Here is a 23307-nt window from a genome sequence, read left to right on the forward strand (position 1 = left end):
TCTTCAAATTTGAGAAAAATGAAAGTCATATATGTTGTCTTTTCATGGAGGAATTTATATCATCTATTTCCCTTTATATTAAAGGAAATTTAGGCTAATATAAATAATTTTTTCATAATCATCTCATACGTGTCATTTTATCCAACCTTGGTTAATTTGTTGCTTTTTCATTTTTGAAAAAATTAACCAAGCAGGTTAGATGAAAGGCCATGTGGCATATGACGAGTTGTATGGTGAGCATACACCATAATTGTTTTGGTGTTAAAAAGTGCACCCGTTGTTTATATCTGACAATATTTTTGTAATAAAATTAGATTCAAAATTTCCACCAAAAAAATAATTCAAAATCAAACAACCCATTTTTACTTATATAAAAGTGAATGTTACATATCTCTTTCAAACACGCCTACACATATGCCAATTAGCCTTTTTTTAATAGGAAAACTAATGAAAATGATTTGAAAACTTTTAGTTTTAATAAAAAATCATGTTATAAGTTTTGTTTAATGATTAGTACAAAACCCATATTAAAGTAGTCCAACTAAAAATGGTCCAACTATAATAAATTATAATTTGTCGATTTTACCTCTAACTTTTTTAGGTTGATTCCAGATTTTTGTCGTTAATGGATAAATGGCCCAACTATAAGTTTTCATCGTTTGTTTCTCCAGAAAATAAATTTGAAATCTGCATGCTATTCAATAATAACAACAGGTCACTGTTTTTGCATTTTAAGTAACACTATTTCTGGAATCTAAGTTACTGTTTCTGGAAATCTAAGTTACTGTTTCTAAAATCTAAGTCATTGTTTCTTAAATGTAAGCTAGAAAATAAATAGTGAAATTCACTGTATTTGGATTCAAAGCAAAATAAGCACCATATTTCTTAAATATAATCAACTGATGCATGAAAGAAAAGAAACAGTCGAAGGTTAAAAAATAGACTGTTTATGGAATTAAGTCACTGTTTCTGGAATCTAAGTCACTGTTTATGGAATTTAAGTCATTGTTTCTAGAATCTAAGTCACTGTTTTTGGAATTTAAGTCACTGTTTTTGGATTTTAGTTCTTTTCTTTCCAGATACAATGTTTGTTTGTGCACAAACAAAACAAACACTGTATCTGAGTTTTTGTTTTTCATAAACAATGCTATGTTTTGGGTTATCCAGAAACAGTTTTATGTTTTGGTTCTTCTTTTTTTTTCAAACAAATTTTCACCGGTTTTTACCATTAAACTTCTTTGAACTTGTTTCGGCTACTTTGTTCCAATATATGCTTCGTTTTTCAACTTTGATTTGGTTGTTTTTGAAATTGGGGAATTAACCGAGCAATTGGCAGTTAGATGATGAAGATGATCTCCTGCTGCGGGGACATGATTCTGCTGCAGGGTGACAGTGGGCAATCATCAAGAAAGAAGAAGAAAGCTTCATTTAAAAAGAAGTCAATCAAGAAGGGAAAAGAAAATTGGGAGGTGGGGAAGAAGATCAGATATGAAGAAAATGGCTCAAGGCGAGAGAAGAGCAGGCATGAGGAAAGTGGCTCAAGGAAAGACAAAGGGAAAAAGAAGATGAGGAGGCAGAGACATTCCCAAGATAGTGCCAATAGGTTTGGTCCTTATGGTAGTGTATGGACTCGGTAGAATATTTGTTGGCCTGTGGACAATAATTTTGGATGATTTTTTATTAAACTTTGAGCCATTTTAATTAAATAACATTTTGGGATGGTTTTTGGTTAAATATTTGTTGGCTCAAGCCCTTTTCATTAAAGCTCCATTTTTTAATTACATTACATACTTTTGTTTTAAATTAGAATAAAATATTTTTCCTTTTTTTTGATAATAATAAAATATTTTCTATTTTTTATTCAAAGCAACAAATGAAAGTAATATCGATTAAGTCAGTTGCTTTGGAATTGGATAATGTTAGAGAGATTAAATTTGTAGATAAAGTTTTGGAAATTAAAAGACATGGACCTTATTGATTGATTTATTACTTAAAAGTTAATAAGCGTGTTCCTTCCTTTTTGATGACGCATCATTTAGTTTGCAAATTTAGTCTTCATAACATTACTATTTGAAATTACTCTTTTAATCCTAACTAATTGATTTAATATTTGGCTTATTATATTAACACCCCCCACAAATTGTTGAATAAACCCCACATACTTAATACACCCCACTTACTTCCCCATAATACCCTCACACCTCACATTCTCAATATACACCTTATATTTTCTACATGCACCCCATAATTTTTATACACTCCACATTTCTGAAATCTTATAAAGCTTTTAATTTGGACAAAAAATGCTGACTGGAATTTTGACAAAAGATGCCGCTTGGGATTTAATGTCACATCCCGGCCCGGGGGGGATCACTTCCCGGGCCCGCTCCACCACTGTAGCACGATATTGTCCGCTTTGGGCTTACCATTCCCTCACGGTTTTGTTTTTGGGAACTCACGAGAAACTTCCCAGTGGGTCACCCATCATGGGATTGCTCTAGCGCCCTTCTCGCTTAACTTCGAAGTTCCTACGGAACCCGAAGCCAGTGAGCTCCCAAAAGGCCTCGTGCTAGGTAGGGATGAGAATATACATATAAGGATCACTCCCCTGGGCGATATGGGATGTCATAATCCACCCCCCTTAGGGGCCCGACGTCCTCGTCGGCACACACGCGGCCAGGATTAGGCTCTGATACCAAATTTGTCACATCCCGGCCCAGGAAGTGATCCGCCCTGGGCCGGGATGTGACATTTAATGCATATGTGGGTTGTTTTCAATTCCACCATTAAAACCCATATCGTCTGTTTTAAATATTTGATGGTAATTTTAGGGGTTTAATTCTTCATGTAATCCCTGTGATCCCTAAAAGATGAATGCGAACATAGAAGCTTGAATAACACAGCAAAAGCAAGATTAGATGTCGTCAACATCACTAAAACAATAAAGAATATGAAGTCTTACCTCATGAGAAGCTTCCGAAACATCGATTTCGTATTTCATTCGTCAAAAATAATTTTTCTCAATCAACATGTTTGTAGTTTCATTGGTTAGGGTTTTATTCAACAATGGAGGGTCGGAGGGATTTTGATAATTGAAGATGATAAATAATACGTTAAAAGTGATTTGAGGTGTATTTAGAATATATATATTTTTTAAAACCTAATAAGGTCAAAATTATCATTGTATAGTAGGGTAAATAAATCATTTAATATTAAATTTTAATGTGGAATGCATTCAACATTTTGTGAGATGCTAATATAAAAAGCCTAATATTTTTAATTTTCCTAAATAAAAACAATTGTTGGTATCATAAATGCTTTATTAGTTGACAGTTATACATCCATTTTCGTTAAGGTAATAAAAGATTGGTACCAAAACGATATTTAATATTTGTAGTCCGAAGAAATCGAACTCGAACTCAAAAAAAAAAAAAAAAAAAAAAATACTCGAACAACTGTCGCTGTGAGAGTTTCGTTGGCTGTGATTGCGTGCTCCCATGGCGCCCTCCAAGCTCGCCATTCCCTCGATTTTTCTTGCCCTAATTTTCTGCCAGATTCGGGCAGAGAGTCCACCAGAGCAATTGGGGTCAGGCAAAATGCCCGGCTTGTCCCCTTCGAACACAGGTACGTTTCTATCATCTTCTGCGAATCCTAGGGTTTATTGGGTGAAATTTGTGATTTTTCAAGTGTTTGTCGAATTTTTCCTTCAGTTTTCTCGCCATCCAAACAGATGCACTAAAGCTAGAGATCCTTTGGTTTTTTAATTGGGAAGTGTTTGTAATTCTTTCCATTTATAATTTTGTGCTTCTGTTTTGGATTCTAAGTATTACTGCAATTAGCTGAGCTCTGATGCTTACTTGTAAAGCTTTGACTTTTCAGTTTCTATAATTTTAATCAGAGCAATAAAGATGCGTAATCTCAATTAAATTTATTGAGTGGTCTCTGATCTTTTTTGTCTGTCTCCTTTATAATATATTTTGATTGTTAAATATGATCTGGTTTTTAACACAATTGAAAACGGTATTTCCTTGTTCTAGGATCTTTATCTTTGTCTTAAATCATTAGGTATAGACATTACACGCCGCTACGGTCGGTGACTGTTTGGATTGCGAGCTCGTCCAATTGGAAAAAAGAACCCGCGGGGAAATAAAATGAGGTTACGCGTCGCGAGGTGATTGGGGAGTGCAGTGTGCGGGTGAGGTTAGCATGGTCGAAATCCAAGTAACCGGAACTCGCGCGCAGTAATAGGACATTAGCCGCCTGGGTTGGTGTTGAATTTTCAATTGGTCCTAGTCAACTCGGAATACAGCTGACACACTATATATCCATATCATAAAATATAAGTTGGGGGTTTTTTTTTTAATTATTATAAATGATCTATAAAATTCACATGACTCGTTATTTTATTTCTTTAATCTCAAAATCGATCAAATGCAGCCTGAAATTAATTACAGCACATCAATTCGGTTCATGTTTTAAAAATTAGTTCAAATATATTGACGTGGCACACATGTCCAATAATATGGTGCCATGTGCATTACACAAAAAATGACTAATTTTTAAAAGTATTTGTAGTCTAGCAAAATTTATAAAATATAAAAGTTTATAAATTATAAAAATAAAATAAAAAGGGAATGTTAACTGATACAAAGATAGCAGGTGGGTACAACTTATCAAACAAAACTACCCGAGACAGAAGAATGTTTTACAATTAATCAAAAAAGAGATAGTCGTCCTCTAACGTTGTCAAGGAATGACCTAAAAGAATTTATCTTTCCAAATCTAATTCAAAAGCCGCTAACATGTTTCTGGAAAACTTAGTTCGCTTTATTAATCACCGGCATTGTTTTTTGTCAGTATATGTCAAATGGTCAAAAAGATGTCAGTATATGTCAAATGGTCAAAAAGATGTCAGTATATGTCAAATGGCCAAAAAGATGTAATCACCAGCATCTTATCTTCCACCTTTACTTTTTGCAAGAAAAAAAATACTTCAATTTATGTTATTTTGAAAACTAATGGTGCGATTTTTGATAATATTTTATTGCTTGTTCAAGCATGCCATCAACAGAGAATTCCTTTCTAATTCCATGTAACATTCATCCTCTAATTTGGCTAAAGGGTGACCTAAAAAGTTTATCTTTTTCAAATTAAATGCAAATGTCGCTATATCTTTCTTAGAAACTTGGTTATCTTTATTAATCATTGGCACTACCCTTTCGTTAGTATGTGCCAAACAGTAAAAAAAACTATATGCACGAATCAACAAGTTTAATGAAGGTCTTGCAACAAAAATCCTAGCTATCTTCTACCTCGGCTTTTGCAACAAAAAACACTTGAATTACGCTTTTTCAGAAATTGGTGGTGATACTTTTATAATTATTATTATTATTTTTTTTTTTTTTTTGGGTTATATGTTATCCTTTCATGTAGGAATTTATATCATCTATTTGCCTTTACATTAGAGGAAAGTTGGGTTAATATAAATTTTTTTTTTATAATAATTATGACCCTATAGTTTGTTTATATATGATAATGTTTTTGCAATAGAAATAAATTCAAAATTTCCATCAAAAAATAATTCAAAATCAAACAACCCAACAAATTTTTACTTATATAAAGGTTGATATTAAATATCTCTTTCAAACACGCCTACACATATGCCAATTGGGCTTTTTAAAATTGCATGATATATTTTTGTTTTAAATTAGAATAAAATATTTTTCCTGTGTTTGCTAATAATAAAATACTTTTCCTTTATTTATTCAAAGCAACAATTAATCGTAATTTTATAATTTTGTGTTTATGTTTTGGAATCTAAGTAATACTGCCAATTAGCTGAGGTCTGATGCTTACTTGTACAGCTTTTATTTTTCTTTTTTTCATAATTTTAATCAGACCAATAAAGATGCTGAATTGTTTAATTACTTTGGGAGTAGAAACAACATGGATATTAGTCGAATGTCGATTTCGAGCATTTTAAAGTGTTTTTGAGTGCTGTTTGGGTTTTCCTGGCTGACGGTTTGTGTTTCTTCAATGTAGAAGTTAACCACTTTCATGAGAAGACTGATGAACAAGAGAAGAATAAGTATATAGAAGGGAAAGTAAGTCAAGAGAAGTGGGATAGCATTTCTTCGTCGCAGAGTGAAATTGAGAAGAAGATCGATGATTTGCTTTCGAAAATAGAGAAAAAAGTGAGTTATTTTTTCTCATTTGAAAGAGAAGTTATTTTGTAGCTGAATGTGCTCATAGTGAAAGTCCTTTGTGATTTTGATTATAAGAACAAAACATTGTTTTGCACTGGTAATTTTTAAGTCTCTGTGGAATCGCATTTTTCTAGATGGGGGTTGGTGCTTATGCCCAGTCTATGTTTCTAAATTGTCTTCAGGTGGAAATGTGGAAGGCAAAGTTTGAAGATACTCTAAAAGAAAAAGAGTTAAATGAGGTATTAAGTTGCATGAATTCTCTCTCTCACATTTTAATTGTCTCCCAATGTTTGTCTATATTTTTTATGAGGTAGTTGTAAATTCAGAAAAATCAGCCAAGTTAGTTTCTTAAGAACATAGAATTTGAAGGTTTTGTTTAATCTTGTCATGGAATTAAGGTTCATTTTATGCAGGTTAACGAACTTGAAAAGGAATCGCAACGTAATGAGAAAGAGGACTTGAAAGACCGGGTGAATGAAGCCGAGAAGAATATCGATGATTTGCTTTCTAAAATAGAGAATGTGAGTTTTATTTATTTCTTTATTTTGTCATTTTAACTGTCTCCCAATATCTGTCTACTTCTTCATGTGCTGATTCATCCGCTACTTCTTCAAAAGCAAACGAATCTCATATCATCAGGGTCGAAAGCAAAGGTATCTCATATCATGTTTTTTCCCTGTCATTTCCTTTGCCCTTGCTCTTGCCTGCAAAACAAGGAGAAAGAAAGTAATCAGTCGGAACCTGAAATCAAACTTTCGATCTGGAACTGATTGCCTGGAAACTTTGCCTGGTTGTTTACCTTGCGTTCCTCTCAAGTACTCATCATCAACTGTTGTTAGGTCTCGAATTTCCTCTATGAATACTTCAGGACAATTGATATGATGTTAGCCCTTTACACTGAAGCTGCCAAACATGGATGAGTTGCTAAGAAGAGATGTTATAAATGACCATTCAAATGCAAAGGTTGCGCACCATTTCTGTTATGCAAAAGATTGAAGTCGAATGATCAATGATGAGCTGGAATAGGTCACTATAGCACGACACCCTTCCTTGCAGAACTGTATAATCCAGACGGACAAGTCTAAGTCAAATCCAAGCTCAATGTCGCCGAAGAGCGAAGCCCCGCCTTGCAACGCTGTCAAATCACCACTGCTTCTTCAAAAGCAATAATATCTCATATCGTGCTTTCTCTCTATCCTTTTCTTTGTCCTTGTTCTTATCTACAGTACAATGAGAAGGAGAGCAATCAGTCGGCACTTGGAATCAAGCTTCTAGTCAGGAACTGACTGCCTGGAACCCCTTCCCTGATTGCTTACCTAGCATCGTTCTCGAGTACTCATCTTCAACTGCTAATGCATTTCCAAAGAAGATACCACATCTGCCTGGAGAACAGATAAGACAAGTGACAATGAAACATCAAGCTTGTGGATAATCAACAAACGCAACAGCTGCACGTGCTGATTCATCCCCAACAAAGTTGAATCTCACTTGCCAGGTGAAACCGCTCGTGGTCCTATTTAAATTCAAGATCAAGCCTCGACGGTCCTTGAAGAAATCACAAGTCCGATTCAAGATCAAGTGTCCACCACCCTTGAATCAAATTTAGCTCCAAATAAAAAGAGTAAGTTCAGACCTTTGGAGGAAACCAGAAAACCCTCCAGCCCAGTTCAAGATTAAGCCTGTGAAAAATTAACAATCGGAGGAAACTAGAAAATCTTCCTACCGAATTTAAGATCAAGCCCTGACGGCCCTTGAAGAAATTTTCAGCCCAATTCAAGAACAAGCCTCGACGGCTCTTGGATCAGCGTTTACATTAAGGGACTTCAAAATGTATCTTCTACATGTGACAAGCACATGTATACAACGTGCCTTGAAATGGGGGCATTTGTAGACATCGAAATTTCGATGATATAAATGTTAACCAATGCATTAAAATTTCAATGTTCATGTATCACATAAATTTTACACGTGTCGTGTGACTCAACGAAAATTTGAAAAAATAAATCAGAAAAGTCATCAAATATGACACGTGTCAACACCTGGCAGAAATGATTTATTTCATCTGAATATTATATTCAAAATTAGGCCTTGAAAATTTCTATAAATACAAGGCCATTTCAAGCACCAATTCACATATACATTTCTCTACTCCCAAATTGGAAGAGAATTCCCCAAATCCTTGAAGCTATGAAACTCTAAAGCTTTCACGCATCCAACCTCCCATTTCATCAATTAAAACATAATTTTGAATGTAGTAACATGCCTTAGAGAATCCCTCAATTCCTTACTGGATACACTCTATTTTCACACAGATTTTCTGACTACACTCCCTACACTAAATATATGTGAGAAGATTGATGTAAACATATAGACTAACACTCACATATGTCATAACAAAGAAGGCACTTTCTGGAATTATTAACATGTATATGATCTCATGAATGGAATGCCACTGCTTAGACGCGAGAACCAGGGATACCATATGCTCAAACCAATTTTAAACTCCACATATTGACACACATAACAATCAAGATCGAAGTCAAAGGGTTGTAACGGGGCTAAGGTATTGGTTAACAAAGAAAGGTAAGGATAAACAAAAGTTCTTAAAGCAATAGTAAGCAAAGTAATGAAATAAACACTTAGAATTCACTTTTGAATGCAAAAATCAACTTTGAACACCAAGGGCAGATTCACACAAAACTTAGGGCCATATTCAAACTTTTGGACCCTTTCTTCAACAACCAACACTTGTGAGTTCATTCTCACTTATTTTCAACTCCTTTTCTTTCCTTTTTTCCTTTCTTTTTCACCTTTTTTTTTTTCTTCTTTCATGCCCTAGTCTTCCTTTGGCACACAAATCATACGTTCTCCTAGATTCCCATGAAAATCCTTCCCCCACACTTGTTTTTCTGCAAATTGTAGAACAAAAGGAATTCCCTTCAAGTCATGCTTTACTATACCTTAAGAACAAGGGTATGGATAGTCCTATTCTAGGCTAGGTAAGGATAATGTGGGCTAACAAAGACAATAGGCTAACAAAGGCTCAAAGGGGTTAACATACAATACATATGCAAAGGGTAACGCTTTTTGGCTCTGGTTTAACTAAACAACTTCATCTTGTTATATGTTATGCACTCAATTTTATGCTTTGAATGAAATGGGCATGAGTTCTAGTATTTGGAACTATAGTGATAAAACGTATTTTAAGTAGCAACCAAGCAAAGAATAATGAGATCATGCAACGACTTAGAAAACAAGAAATCAAGATTAATAACTCTCCAAAGAATGTTTAGGCTCAAGTCTCTCAAGGTTGTAGCGTTAGTTTGAGTTCCTTCCTTCAAGCATGTTACAAAAACTGATTTTTTTCCCTTTTGTGATTAAATGTGAATTCGTAAATGTCAACTACAACTAAGCATAAACCAAAGAGCATATCAAACTTCCATCCATGTTTGTAACTTTCTTTAATAGTCATGCAATTAAAAACCAAATCCTCATCATTGTGTTGGAAGGTATCCTAAGACACAAACAAACATAAAACAAAAACGACTCTAAAAACAACTCTTTTTGGGTTTTTAAAACACTCTTTTTCGATTTTTTTTTTTTCAAATTTTCGGATTTTCTGTTTAAGACACATAAAAACACTTCAAAACACACTAAAAACACTTAAAAACAGTGAATAACAACTTTAGAAGTGATAGGTGATAAAATCCCACAAATTTTCTTGAAAAACACTTTATTTACCGCCCCCCCCCCCCAACACTTAAACCAAACATTGTCCTCAATGTTTTAAGCATAGACTCACAAACAAACAAACAAATAACATAACTAACAAACATGACAATCATGGCAAAGTAAAAACAATAAAGAGTAGGGTTTAGGAACGCAAATCTGGTTGGGGAGTGTTGGAGATTCCTAGGTCTTCTTTATTTGCATGCATGGGTTGCCTCCCAAGAAGCGCTTGCTTTAACGTCTTCCAGCCGGACGATCCTTCCTCTTAAGCTTCATTGGAGCCCACGACATGGAAGGTTGCACCATCCACGACATGCTCTTCAAAGTTCTCATAGTATGGCTCAATGAATGGGAGGGGATAGTGATCCTCCCTGATTGTGGTGTTTTGGTTCCTAAAGTCCATGTAAATGCTCCCACCACCTTGAAATCGATTTGGAACCTGCACCAAAGAAGGTAACAACCTATTAGTTGAAATGGGAATTGGAATTGGGGTTGGAGACTTACTAGGATGTTGTGGCAATGCCCCTAGGGCAGCCACCATCTCGCCAATTTTATCACTAGGCACGGCAATATTGGGTGTTTTTAGGGTAGTGGCGTGCTCCTTGTGCTCCACTCCAATTCCTTCCTCGATGGTGGTTCTAGATGCATCTTTCTTGATTGATGTTGAACGTTCCTGCCCTATATTTTTAATTATACCAATGGAAAAACAAGAACGAACATCATTAGGATTCTCAATGGATTCAGAAACTTTAAAGTTCATCATATCACCACCAAATTCCATAGTTAAAGCTCCCTTGGCCACGTCAATCTTGGTGTGGGCTGTTTTCATAAAAGGTCGTCCAAGTAAGAGTGGCGATGGTAGAGAGTGGGTTGAATCCTTCATGTCAAGCACATAGAAATCTGCAGGAAAAATCAAGTGGTCTACCTGCACCAAAACTCCTATCGGGTATGCATTAGATCGATCGGCTAATTGAATAATAACACCATCATTTTTAAGCTATCCTAGATTCATAGATGCATAAACAGAGTATGTCATGACATTAATTGATGCACCTAAATCTAGCATAGCATGTTCGAACCTTGTATTACCAATTACACAAGGGATAGTGAAACTACCTAGATCTTTGCATTTAGGTGGCAACTTTCTTTGCAACATTGCAGAGACATTCTCACTTACATGTACCACCTCTTTCTCCCGAATCTGTTTCCTTGTTGTACAAATCTTTTTCAGAAACTTAGCGTACTTCGGAATTTGATTTATTGCATCAAGGAGCGAGATATTGACGTGCACCTTCCTAAATGTCTCCAGAATGTCTTTTTCATCCTCCTCTGTCTTAGATTGCATAAACCTCCTAGGAAAGGGCACATTTAGTGGAATAGAACTAGAAAAATTCGAATTTGTACTTACCTTGGTGGTCTGGGATGGTTTTGGTGCACTAGAGGGTTGCAGCAAGGTTTTGGCTTCCCTTGCCGTGGCCTTTGCTCCCTGTTCTTCTTCTTGCAGCAGCTTTTCCTCCTCTTGGCTTGTTTTGGACGGTTTTGGGGTGGTTCCAACCTCGTTACCACTTCTCAACATAATAGCCTTGGCGGTTTCAAAGCTTCCCTTTGGATTGACAATGGTTGAGCTAGGGAGCTTGCCTTGGTCTCGGAATTGTCCTACAAACTCCGCAATTTGCCCAATTTGCTTCTCCAAGTTGTCCACCCTTTTGTCTTGGTTTTGCATCGCTTTGTTTTGATTTTCTTGCCCCTGAGACAAATTGGTTAGTAACTTAATAAGTGTATCATTGTCCAAAGACGTACCTTGATTGTTTTGGGCAGGTTGTGCTTGGTTTGTATTGGGGCCGTATGGCTTGGTGTAGAACCCTGGGGGTTGTTGTCTAAAACCTCCTCGTTGTGGAGGTTGCTGAGGCTCCCTCCACTTGAAATTTGGGTGATCTCTCCACCCCGGATTGTATGTATTTGAGTATGGATCATTCCTTGGTTGATTTTGACTTTGGTACCCCACGGCATGGGCACTCTCCCATCCTCCATTCTCTATCAATTGAGGACATTGATCATTGAGATGCCCTTGCATATAGCACACTCCACATATGGCCGCACCTTGCATTTTGGATCCTTCAACAACCTGAGACACAAGCATAGTGAAATTAGCTAATTGAGATTGAATTTCAGAAATTGCACTTACCTCGTTCACTTGTTGTTGCCGTGAGGGGTCTCTTTGTCCAACACCTTCATGTTGTTGTGCATTCAAGGCTCGATTTGCAATTAAAACCTTGGCAGCCACCGGTGTTCTGTCAACCAAAGCACCTCCCGCTGAAGGATCTAGCATTTGTCTCTCAATTTGAATGAGTCATTTGTAAAAGTATTGAATTAGAAGCTCTTCCTTCATTTGGTGTTGTGGGCAAGATACAACAAGGGCTTTGAAACGCTCATAATATGCTGGAAAGGATTCTCGGTTTTGTTGAATTCCACTAATCTTCTTCCTCAAAAGAATTACTCTTGAACTTGGAAAGAATTTCTCCAAGAACTCTTGTTTCATATTTTCCCAAGAAGTAACGGTTCCGGATGCCAATTCGTATAGCCAATCTTTAGCCTTTTCCAAAAGACAGAATGGAAAGGCTTTCATCTTGAAAATGTTCCCATCGACATTCATGGGTGTCATGCTTGAGCATACAACTTCAAACTCCTTCAAATGCTTGTTTGGATCTTCCATGGACATGCCATGGTATTTGGGAATGTGATGCAACAAGCTTGACTTTAATTCAAACTCATCGGTCTTGTCTGGGGCTGCCCTAGGGTATTGAATGCAAATAGGCAGGGCATTGTCCAACCCCGAGACCGAAAGTTCTTTGATTATTCGATTGTCAGCCGCCATGCTTTCTTCTTCTTCAAATTCAGATTCGGACTCTGAACTTGAACTTGGTGGATTAGGTTCTAGTTGCTTCTCTTTCCTCTCAAACTTCGTTCAAAATCGTCGTCAAAATCCAATATGTTTGCACGAATAGGTTAAGAACTACAAGTCATAAACTAGTACCTAAAACAAAGCAAACAAACCAAATTAGCAACCACTTTAAAGGGCACGGCAAATATAAATAAAAAGACACAAAAACACACAAAAGACACTTTGACACGACACAAACAAAAGGGATTAGAAAGTTTGCTAATACCCGGCAACGGCGCCAAAATTTGATGTGAAAATTAACTTGACACACAAATTAAACCCTATTTATGACAATTGTAGTAGATATATAAGTAGGGATCATTCTAGACCGGGGATTAACTAGGGATGCTAATCAATACAAATAAGACTCAAAAACACTAAACTAGACTCTATAGACTCAAAACTAACTTAAAACACTTAAAACAGCAACCAACGATAAAAAAGACTCAATTCTAGACCTAACAAGTGTTTTGTACGAAAATAAACCTTAACTTGACTCAAAAGACTAAAAGAAAACAGATTTTGACTCAAATAACAAGACTAAATGAAAAGGGATTGTTTTTTTTTTTTTTTTTTTTGACGAATTTAAGACTTAAAACAGAAACTTTGGATAAAACACTTTGTAAAAACGAATTTAAGTGAATTAAATGGGTGAAAGGCTAGTTAGAGGGTCCTTCTCCACACATGATAGATGCATATAAACCAATTTCCAGTTATTATTCCTTTAAACTATGAATGACAAGGCCCCTAAGTTAGTTGCATCGCACAACTAACCATCAGATTTTCCTTATCTCATTGAATTAGATGGAATACGCATCGCAACCAAATTATCTTTCTCAAGTTCTCTATATGAAACGCATAATAAAGATACATATCAAAAGTCATTAAGTTCCAAGAAAATGATAAGCATTGACAAGGCATTCATCACCATGAAACGCATGAGACTCATACCAAGGATTTACTCACGATTGTGACTAGCAACCTCCACTACTTGTGAATATAAGTGAATAACTATTACGTGAAACCCCCTTATATTCGACCCCCAACCCGTATACATAAATAAGTTTTAATAACTTAGATAAGCAAATCACATTCATGCCTTAACAAACAATAACCGGACGTAATCAATTCATATAACACATGTAATCATGGCTTTGAATTCACCTCCAACTAAAAAGACATTAGTTCCTCATGTTCATCATAATTGAAAACCAAATTAATATAAACATTGAACTAAAACTAAGGATAGAATACACCTAGAAACAATCCACACTCCAATGGCATGCACGGCACTCCCTTGGATGGCAGATTACACAAGTCTTCTTCTCCTTCCTTCCTTCCTTGCGGCACTAGGCTGGTGTAGGGTGAATTTTGGTGTTTGATGGCTGAAAGTATGAATGAATGAATGAGTGAATGGATGGTTTGAATGGTGCGGCATAGGGTTGTATTTATAGGCTAATTTATGCACAATTTCTAAAGGAAAAGGATTGCACAATCCAATAGAAAAATGGTTAAGTCTTTGCAGAAACCAAAAGGGAAAGGGATAGGGAATTTTCGCCAGAAATTAAGGGCTTCTAGAAATTAGGTATTTGTGGCAGAATTTAGACTTCTAGAAGGGATAAAGGGCAGATTTCTAGACCTAAAGGGATAAGGACATATGATATAAGTGTAGGATATGAATTACAACTCTTAAACCTCCAAGGAATGACCTATATGCAGCACACAAGGGATTAGGCTTCTAGAATGTGAGTTTAAGTGTTTAAATGTATAATTAATCCTTCTAAATAGCTAGATTTAAGGCACAACCTGATTTGGATAGGATAAGATAGGATAATGTTAGAATTAGGAAAGGATAAGGTTGGTTAGGATAGGATAAGATAAGGTTGGATAAGGTTCCTTATTTCTTGCTCTTTCCTTATCTTCTTTGCATTTGGACTTCTTTCTCCAGATTTGTAGCCTTTCCTAGCCTCTCTTGACTTCAATTTCGTCCATCCACTTTGCTCCATACTTAAGCTACCCAATCCATGCCCAAAACTGCTCCAAATGGCTCCAAAATGCACTTTCTTGCTCCTTTTTCCATTAGGACCTAAAAACATACAAAAATAGCTTAAAAGAATAAAATAAATATTAATTAACTAACTAAATGCAAGGAAACAACATAGCTAAGTAGCATAAATATGCTCCTATCAAGTTCTTTATGTACCAAAGTTCCACGTCAATTTGTTGTCTGTTAGTAAATTGACAAAAGCTTTGCGACGTATAGTGACGTTCTATCCTGATTTTTGTGTTGTGTAGGACATGGATACAAAGAGGGTGATTGGCCTGGGCAAGCATTTTGATGGGCTCTACTACCTTACACCAAAACAAAATCCTCACCTCGCCAACCACATTCATCATACCACCAACCTATGGCATCGGCGCCTTAGGCACCCATCATCCGCATCTTTACTTTCAAAGGCCAAGAATAATACTAAAATAATGTTTGATTTCAAACACATTTGTGAAGTTTGCCCCTTAGCAAATCAAACTCGTTTACCCTTTCATAATAGTGAAATTAAAACTTCCGCACCATTTGATTTAATTCATTGTGACATTTGGGGCCCTCAAAGACACCAAACACACTTTGGGGCACGATATTTTCTCACTATTGTGGATGATTTCACTCGTTTTACTGGGGTACATCTTATGAATTTCAAATCCGACACCCAAACATTATTGAAGTCTTTTTTCTCTTGGGTCAAAACCCAATTTCAACGTAACATTAAAGCCCTTCGTGTGGATAATGGGAGTGAATTTCTTTCCATGCGTCCTTACCTAGACTCATGTGGCACCTCCTTCCAACATACTTGTCCTTACACACCACAACAAAATGGAGTGGTTGAACGTAAACATAGGCACCTTTTAAATGTTGGTCATGCTCCTAGATTTCAAGCCAACTTACCTTTAAAATTTTGGGGAGAAAGTATCCAAACTGCTTGTTATCTCATAAATCGTCTACCTACACCCTTGCTCTCCTATAATTCTTCGTACGAACTTTTGCATAACACACCACCTACTTATACCCACTTACGGGTTTTTGGATGCCTTAGTTATGCCACCAACCTCACACCCATCACTAAGTTTGACGTCCGTGCTCGTCATTGTATTTTCCTTGGTTATCCACTTGGCCGAAAAGGTTATAAGGTATATGATCTTGTCACACACAAAATCTTCACCTCACAAGATGTCATCTTTCATGAACATATATTTCCTTACACAACCTCACCCACCATTGACCAAAATGACATGCCTATTACTCCCATTCTCCACCCAACACACAACACAAATACCAATACCCACCTCACCTCCGTTTTTGACTCAATTCCCACGATGCTTGATTCACCACCAAATCAGGTTCCTATTTCCCCGACCGACCTTGAGACTTCATCACCACTTCCACCACCCATTATCTTCACCACACTCGAGCCTTCCGTACCCAACTTGAGCCTTCCCATTCCACATGCCACCACCGACAGTCACACACCACCTGAACCTTCCTCATCTGCACCCCCTCGTCACTCTACTCGTCCCACCAAACCCCCTGCTCACTTCAAGGATTATGTGGCTCATCATTCAACCTTGCTCACACCCACAGATCCCCTCTCACAATCCATGTCCAGCGCGAGATATCCACTACATCGGTATGTTTCCTATTCCTGCTTGTCTCCTGGGTATCAATGCTTTGTTTCTCATATTTCACACTTGGTGGAGCCTACTACCTATGAACAGGCTTGTCAAAATCCCCACTGGATTGCCGCAATGCAAGCCAAAATCATAACTCTCGAAGACAACAAAATGTGGAGTTTTGTTCCTCTACCGCCCGGACAATGACCCATTGGCTGCAAATAGGTTTTCAAGCTCAAGTACCACTCCGACGGAACTCTTGAACGCTACAAACCGCGTCTCGTGACCTAAGGCTTCACCCAACATGAAGGTATCGACTACAAGGAGACCTTCGCGCCAGTGGCTAAACTCATTACCGTGCGTTGCTTATTGACTGTGGCTGCTGTCCGCAATTGGCCCTTACATCAAATGGACGTCCAAAACGCCTTTCTTCATGGCGAACTTCAAGAAGAGGTATACATGTTTCCCCCTTCGGGTTGTCGTCGACAGGGGGAGAATGTTGTGTGTCAACTCCACAAATCCTTATACGGTCTTAAACAGGCGTCCAGAAGTTGGTTTCGAGAATTTTCTTCTGCAATCTGTGACATTAGTTTCTGCCAATCTAAGGCAGATTACTCTCTGTTCACTCAAGTCAAGGGTACTTCGCTCACTATTGTATTGTTATATGTTGATGATATGGTGATTACAGGCAACAACGAGACAGAAATCAAGAACCTAAAGGCTTTTCTTAGCAATCGATTTCGAATTAAAGATCTTGGACTTTTGAAATATTTCCTTGGAGTTGAGGTCGCACGTTCGAAAGCTGAAGTCACAATATGCCAAAGGAAATATACACTGGACATATTGAAGGAGGCTGGGTTACTTGGTGCTAAACCTATGAAAGTTCCAATGGAGGCCGATTTGGTGCTTACACGCACAAGAAACACTTCACTTTATGAACCTGTGAGGTATAGGCGCTTAATTGGAAAATTGATTTATTTGACCATCACAAGACCGGAAATAGCATACACTGTCAACACATTGAGTCATTTTATGCAAGATCCACAACGACACCATCTTGATGCAGCGTATCGACTTCTTCGATACCTTAAAGGAGCTCCTGGGCAAGGTTTGATGTTTTCTTCCCAAAGTGAATTACATTTAACTGGTTACTGTGACGCAGATTGGGCTAGTTGCCCCATTACACGTCGATCAGTAACCGGTTACTGTATTTTTCTTGGAAAGTCACTAGTGACTTGGAAAAGCAAGAAACACAGTAGCCTGTTCATCCGTGGAAGCGGAGTATCGGTCCATGGCTGCAGCCACTTGTGAAATAAGTTGGTTGAGATATTTATTGGAAGAATTGCGTGTTAACCATCCTTAGCTGGCAAGATTATTTTGTGACAACCAAGCCGCCTTACACATAGCCACAAATCCGGTGTATCATGAACGTACAAAACATATCGAGATCGATTGCCACACAGTCCGAGAGCGAGTTCAAAAAGGAGAAATCAAAACTTCCTATGTTAGGACAGGGGAGCAGGTTGCAGACTTGTTTACCAAGCCATTACATGCGCCTATTTTCCATGCACATCTAGGCAAGTTCGGTGTGATTGACATTCACACCCCAACTTGAGAGGGAGTGTTAAAGGAAAGAAAATCACGTGATCTGATTGAGAGTGATTACAACTTCTGGAATTGTCAACTCTTGTGATAGAGTGATTGTAGGATGTAAATGTAATTAGCTTGATTATAGGTTATGTTTACTTAGAATAGCTAATCAGCTTTGTATAAAGGTCCTACCTTGTGTACGAATATGATTATCAATGCAATATACAAGTTCACAAATTAATACAGAGGACAAAAAGGTCTGCGGAAATCACTTTCCTTTGTTTACAACACACACTTCAACAAAAGCCATTACAAGTAGACATTGCGTCCCTATTAAATATAACATCACACTCTTCAATACTTTATTTTGTTGGAGTATCCATTACACTCACTTCAAGGAAACCTGAGATTGAAATGCAGACTCTGTACTGTCTCAAAGACTAGGCTAGACTTCTAAGGATACGGCGAGGGAGAGATTTGCGGATCCTCCGGAGGAGAGACTTCGCGGTATTCTATCAGCTCTTCACAAAGAGGGGCATAATACGAGTTGTCAACCATCACCCCGGTGCCAAGGTCATGAAGCAAAGTAGATATCTTCTGGGTATCTCCTAGCCAATTTTCAATAATTCCCTTCTCAACAAGCAATTGCACATCCTTTGGGGTTTTCACGAGACGCTTCATAAGGAAAACATAATTAGCTAGGTAACCCTCCTCTCTGTGATGGCATTGTTCAAAAGCAAGGAGGTTTCTGAGTTTCAGATCTGTGATATCGTCCACTCTTAACTTTGGAATTTCGAGGATCCCACGCGAGAATTTTATGTCAAATAAGCTGCTGTCTTTTCCTACCTTAAACTTGACTCCAGCCTGGTGTAGCTCTGTCACGTTGGGTGTGGCTGTGGTGTTGGGTTTGTCTCTGGTTTTGGGTGTGTCTGTGGTTTCGGGTGTGGCTGTGATGTTGGGTGTGTCTGTGGTTTCGGGTGTGGCTGTGGTTTTAGGTTTCTTTTTTGGTTCCAATGGTAGGTATAGAGTTCTTATCAGATCAACAAAATGTTTTACTTCTACTCCAGAAGAACTTATCTTGTCAAATTTATATTTTTTTCCCTTGCTATCGATTTCGCTTTGGAAAAATTCGTAGGAAATTTCAAGTAACGAAGGCAGCTGATGTGAAGAAGGAAAAAGTGTGAAAAGATCTTGAAGAATGAAGAATGGCAGCTGATTTTCAAGCAACTTCAAATCTCGAAACACATCCCATATCATCGTAGGTTTGCTGAATACGTAATCATCTTCGTCCTCTCGATAATTGGAGTAATGAAACCTCAATAATAAATCAATGACGAAGGCGGCATCCACTGAAACAATTCTTATAAATTCATCCTTGTCAAACACAATGGGTTCTGCATAAAAGCCTCGCAACTTTTCCTCTTGGTCCTGTATCTTTTGTATATAATCAGACAAGCTTACCTTGGTTCGACTTAGAAAATGTCGCAGGTACCTTAATTTGTGCTCTTCCATGGCTTTTAAGGGTTCTTTGCCATGGTGAAGTGGGCCTATAGAGACTACTTGAGGTGTATATGCTTTCTCGTTTACTTGCCGTAGTCGCTCAGGAACTCTATAGATACACCGTTCACGGGACAGGTCAGACAAGTTATCCAACTGGTTTTCTATGTCATGTGCCATTTTATCGGCTGACATCTTTCTCTGCATTGATTCAAATATTTCATTAGGCACACAATCAACTAAGATACTACGAGCAAACTTTTGTAAGAAACAAAAAAAAAAACCCCGCCAAATGCCTTCGGAGTTTTGTGGAATGTTGCTACTAAATATTTATATAAACCTGATTGCATGTGGTCCAATATCTTAGTGGATATGGTGTTGGGTTTCTACCCATATGTCTCGAATTCGAAACTTCCTCATCTCCTGAATTATTGTAAGAGTTTCAAATTCTCCTCCTTCTCTTAATAATAATAAAATTAATATATAAAAAAAAGTTTTCATATGAACCCTGACAAGCCACGGACAAGTAGGAAAGGGAATCAAACTCAAAATCTTGTGAGAATGAGTGTCGTGATAATTTTTTTAATGTCAGTAACAGTACTTCCCATAAAAAATGGAAAAAAATGAAGTGTGTTCGCATCTGCTCTGTATATGGAAAACAAACAAGTTTGTACGGTTAATTTGCCTCCCATGGATAACTAAGAAAACTTAATAATATTACTTGCTCACCTCTGGTATATGAAAAATAAATTTTCTTTTAACAATAGCACAATGATAGGCAGGCTATATATAACCATTTTTTCTTCAATATGTTTTTGCAGAAGGTGTTTACTTGGCTAAATTAAATTAATGTCATGATTCATGTAGCTACCTAACCTTATCTTTCTTTGCACTGATGTCCTGTTTATGAAAAATCCCAGTTTCCGAAAAGAAAAAAAAAACGTAAGTGGTTGATACTAATTCTCCAATTAGTAGGATGACAATCATTCTCACATTTTAGTCGTTCATCGTACATCATGTAGTCCGTTTTCGTTAGGTACTATTTTTGTTTAATTTTAAATAAAAAAATTTAAAATGATTTATGACTGCATAATGTATGATGAATGACTATAATATGAGGATTCCTAGAATCCCCACAATTTGAATCCAGATAGATTTCAAATCCCAATTATATAGTGAGTTTGACATAATGTAGATTTGGAAGAGTCTCAAAATTGTGCTAGCCAGATTAGCCTTTTAGCGTAGATTTCAAATCCCAATTAGCCTTTTAGCTGTATTTTTTTGTTTAGACCCTTCCACTAATGCAACTGGAATTGAATTGCTTTCCAACTCCTATACACCAAACTCCGTATTTTTATAATTATAATTAGCTTAGGATGTAGTATTACATTGATAATGGAATCGTAAGTTCAACGCTACTCTAAATTTGCAAAAATGTTATGAACCCCGCTTTTAACACCTATTTTGTTGTTTATTGTAAATAAAGTTGCAAATAAATTTCTATACGCATGTAAATAGTTACCATCGTATATAGATGTAATACTTTCCACATGGTTTTTAAACAGTTTAAAAAGCCAAAGCATCTATATCTTCCACAGTGTACAAAATTTCTCTTTCTCATGATGCTTACTAGGGTCTTAACCTCATACGATTTGAAGTGCTCCCAAACCCAACTACATTTACCGTCTAGGAGATGAGAATCACTTACACGAACCTCTTCACTTTTAGTTTCAGCCTCACTTTTGGCTGGCATCGCTGTTTTTCCCAAATTCCTTGGCTCCTCCATGGGGTCCGAAGCCTGCAGCAAACAATCACACCATAAGTTTGACACCATTGATATATTACACCTAAATGGTTGATTGAAGGCAATATTAGTGCGTGGTTGTACTTTATTGACACTTATAAAATCAAAACATATGTATATACACATCCAAACTATTCAACTAATAGATATTAAGAAGAAAGTGTCCTTAACCGGTAAGTATGAAACTAAAAGCTTCAAAACAATGAATATGTGCAAACAAAGCAATGGAGAAGAAACATGCCAGATGAAAGGAAGGAAAAAGATATAAATTGAAAAATGAGTTGTTATTGATACTAATTAGTCATCTAACTCGGTTTGAAGTGAAATTTATTCTTTTAAAAATGAGTGCGTGATAATTTTTTAAAGTGTTAATAATAACAGTACTTCCAACAAAAAATAAAAATAAATAAATAAATTGAATTTGCACTTACTTTGTATACCAAAAAACAAGCAACTTTGTATGGTCAATTTGCCTCTTCTAGATGACAAAGAAAACTCAATACATATCGCTCCTCTGGTAATTGAACATTAAATTTTCTTTTAACAATAGCGCAATGACAGGCTAGCTATATATAAGCATTTCTTCTTCAATATGTTTTTGCATAACGTATTTAATGGGCCACATTAAATTCATGTCGTGATTCATATGGCTAACTGCCCTTGTCTTTCCTTAACTATAAACATAAGTTGTTGATACTAATTTTTCAATTAATGTAATGACAGTCAGAATGTGGATTTGGAAAAGTCTTGATATTCGATATTGTGCTAGCCAGATTTATCTCACTTACTAGAGAAAAACTTGTGTGGGATTTGGTTTGCCACTGAATTTTACCAAGTGACACTACAATCTACTCAAAACTCGTTACATAACAAATATTAAATATAATATTTTATCATTTTTTTATATTTAAAATTCTCATAATTATTTTTCTTACTAATAAATATACAATCAATATAATGGTTAACTTTTTTTTCTGTTCCCGCTTTTTTTCTTCCCAAATATATTCCATGCGTTTGCGTTTTGCTGGACTCCTCACTTCTTTCTCTCTCCCATTTTTTAGCCATCAGATAGTACTGCTTTAAAACGCGGAAAGACATTCTCGCCGGATTCCTTCTATCTAAAAACAGTCTCATAAAATAATTCAGATCTTTGAAATTTGATTCAACGGTTAAAATTATTATAACTTTTAGAGTAGGCCCTGCTGGTAACCGTCAGATCAAATTTGAAGGGTCCGGACCAAACACCCTTTGTATCCGTGTCCAAACACCTCTCTTCTTCTCCATCTTCTTCCTTGCCATGCCGGATCGTTCTGTTGCATCCCATCCCACCCTCCTCCAATCGTGGACTCTATCTCCGTTCCCTTCTCCAACCGTCAGCCCCAGTCTTCCAACCATTTACCATAACGACACACCTCCACTCTACCCAACTCTCACTCGTCGATCTGAACGCCATCCTCTTCTCCAAATTCTTTGCAACATCAATCAGCAAGTGATTTCGACAAAAAAATTAGTCAACCTGTAACAGATTGGCCATAGGTGTTGATGACAAGGGATAAGAGACATGGGTGGTTGGGCAGACGGAGAACCTTTGGTGGATCTGCCATTGCATCAACAAAAGTGGAGCAAAGGCATGGAGATGGTCGCTGGAGAAGGAAGGAAGATGGAGAAAAAGAGGTGTTTGGTCTCAGGTATAAAATGTGTTTGGTTACAGAGAGATGGCAAAATATTGGAAGAGAATTAAATGACATGTGTTCTAAAATTATTGGGCTAGATTAAGGACTGATTTGGTACTGAGGTGATTCTGAAAAAAACTAATATAAAAAAAAGCTAGGAGTTGTTTTTGTGTTTGGTAAACATTCAGTTTCAGCTTTTTTTCA

The 23307-nt window shown here is 36.9% G+C and overlaps 2 protein-coding genes across 4 annotated transcripts; one reads left to right on the plus strand and one right to left on the minus strand.

The window, feature by feature from the left end:
• The first annotated feature begins 3421 nt into the window (after positions 1 to 3421).
• Positions 3422 to 6767, plus strand: LOC148690964 (uncharacterized). Of its 2 annotated transcripts, none has more exons than XM_088685368.1 (4): positions 3422 to 3624; positions 6043 to 6194; positions 6389 to 6445; positions 6620 to 6767. In XM_088685368.1, exons 1-4 carry the CDS (start codon positions 3498 to 3500, stop codon positions 6761 to 6763), a joined length of 480 nt encoding a protein of 159 aa, XP_088541494.1. In that variant the 5' UTR covers positions 3422 to 3497; the 3' UTR covers positions 6764 to 6767. The 2 variants fall into 2 exon arrangements, with proteins under 2 accessions (XP_088541494.1, XP_088541496.1); XM_088685370.1 differs by having other exon boundaries at positions 6046 to 6194.
• An 11571-nt stretch (positions 6768 to 18338) lies between these two features.
• On the minus strand, positions 18339 to 22042 carry LOC148690965 (UPF0481 protein At3g47200-like). Of its 2 annotated transcripts, none has more exons than XM_088685361.1 (3): positions 21862 to 22042; positions 21341 to 21424; positions 18339 to 19827 (listed from the first exon to the last, which is right to left on the minus strand). In XM_088685361.1, exons 2-3 carry the CDS (start codon positions 21410 to 21412, stop codon positions 18583 to 18585), a joined length of 1317 nt encoding a protein of 438 aa, XP_088541487.1. In that variant the 5' UTR covers positions 21413 to 21424; positions 21862 to 22042; the 3' UTR covers positions 18339 to 18582. The 2 variants fall into 2 exon arrangements, with proteins under 2 accessions (XP_088541487.1, XP_088541486.1); XM_088685360.1 differs by having other exon boundaries at positions 21335 to 21424; positions 21862 to 21996.
• Positions 22043 to 23307: the final 1265 nt, after the last annotated feature.

The sequence above is a fragment of the Pyrus communis genome, chromosome 15 (assembly GCF_041283825.1).
Source record: "Pyrus communis isolate YQ-2024b chromosome 15, ASM4128382v1, whole genome shotgun sequence".
Taxonomy (NCBI): domain Eukaryota; kingdom Viridiplantae; phylum Streptophyta; class Magnoliopsida; order Rosales; family Rosaceae; genus Pyrus; species Pyrus communis.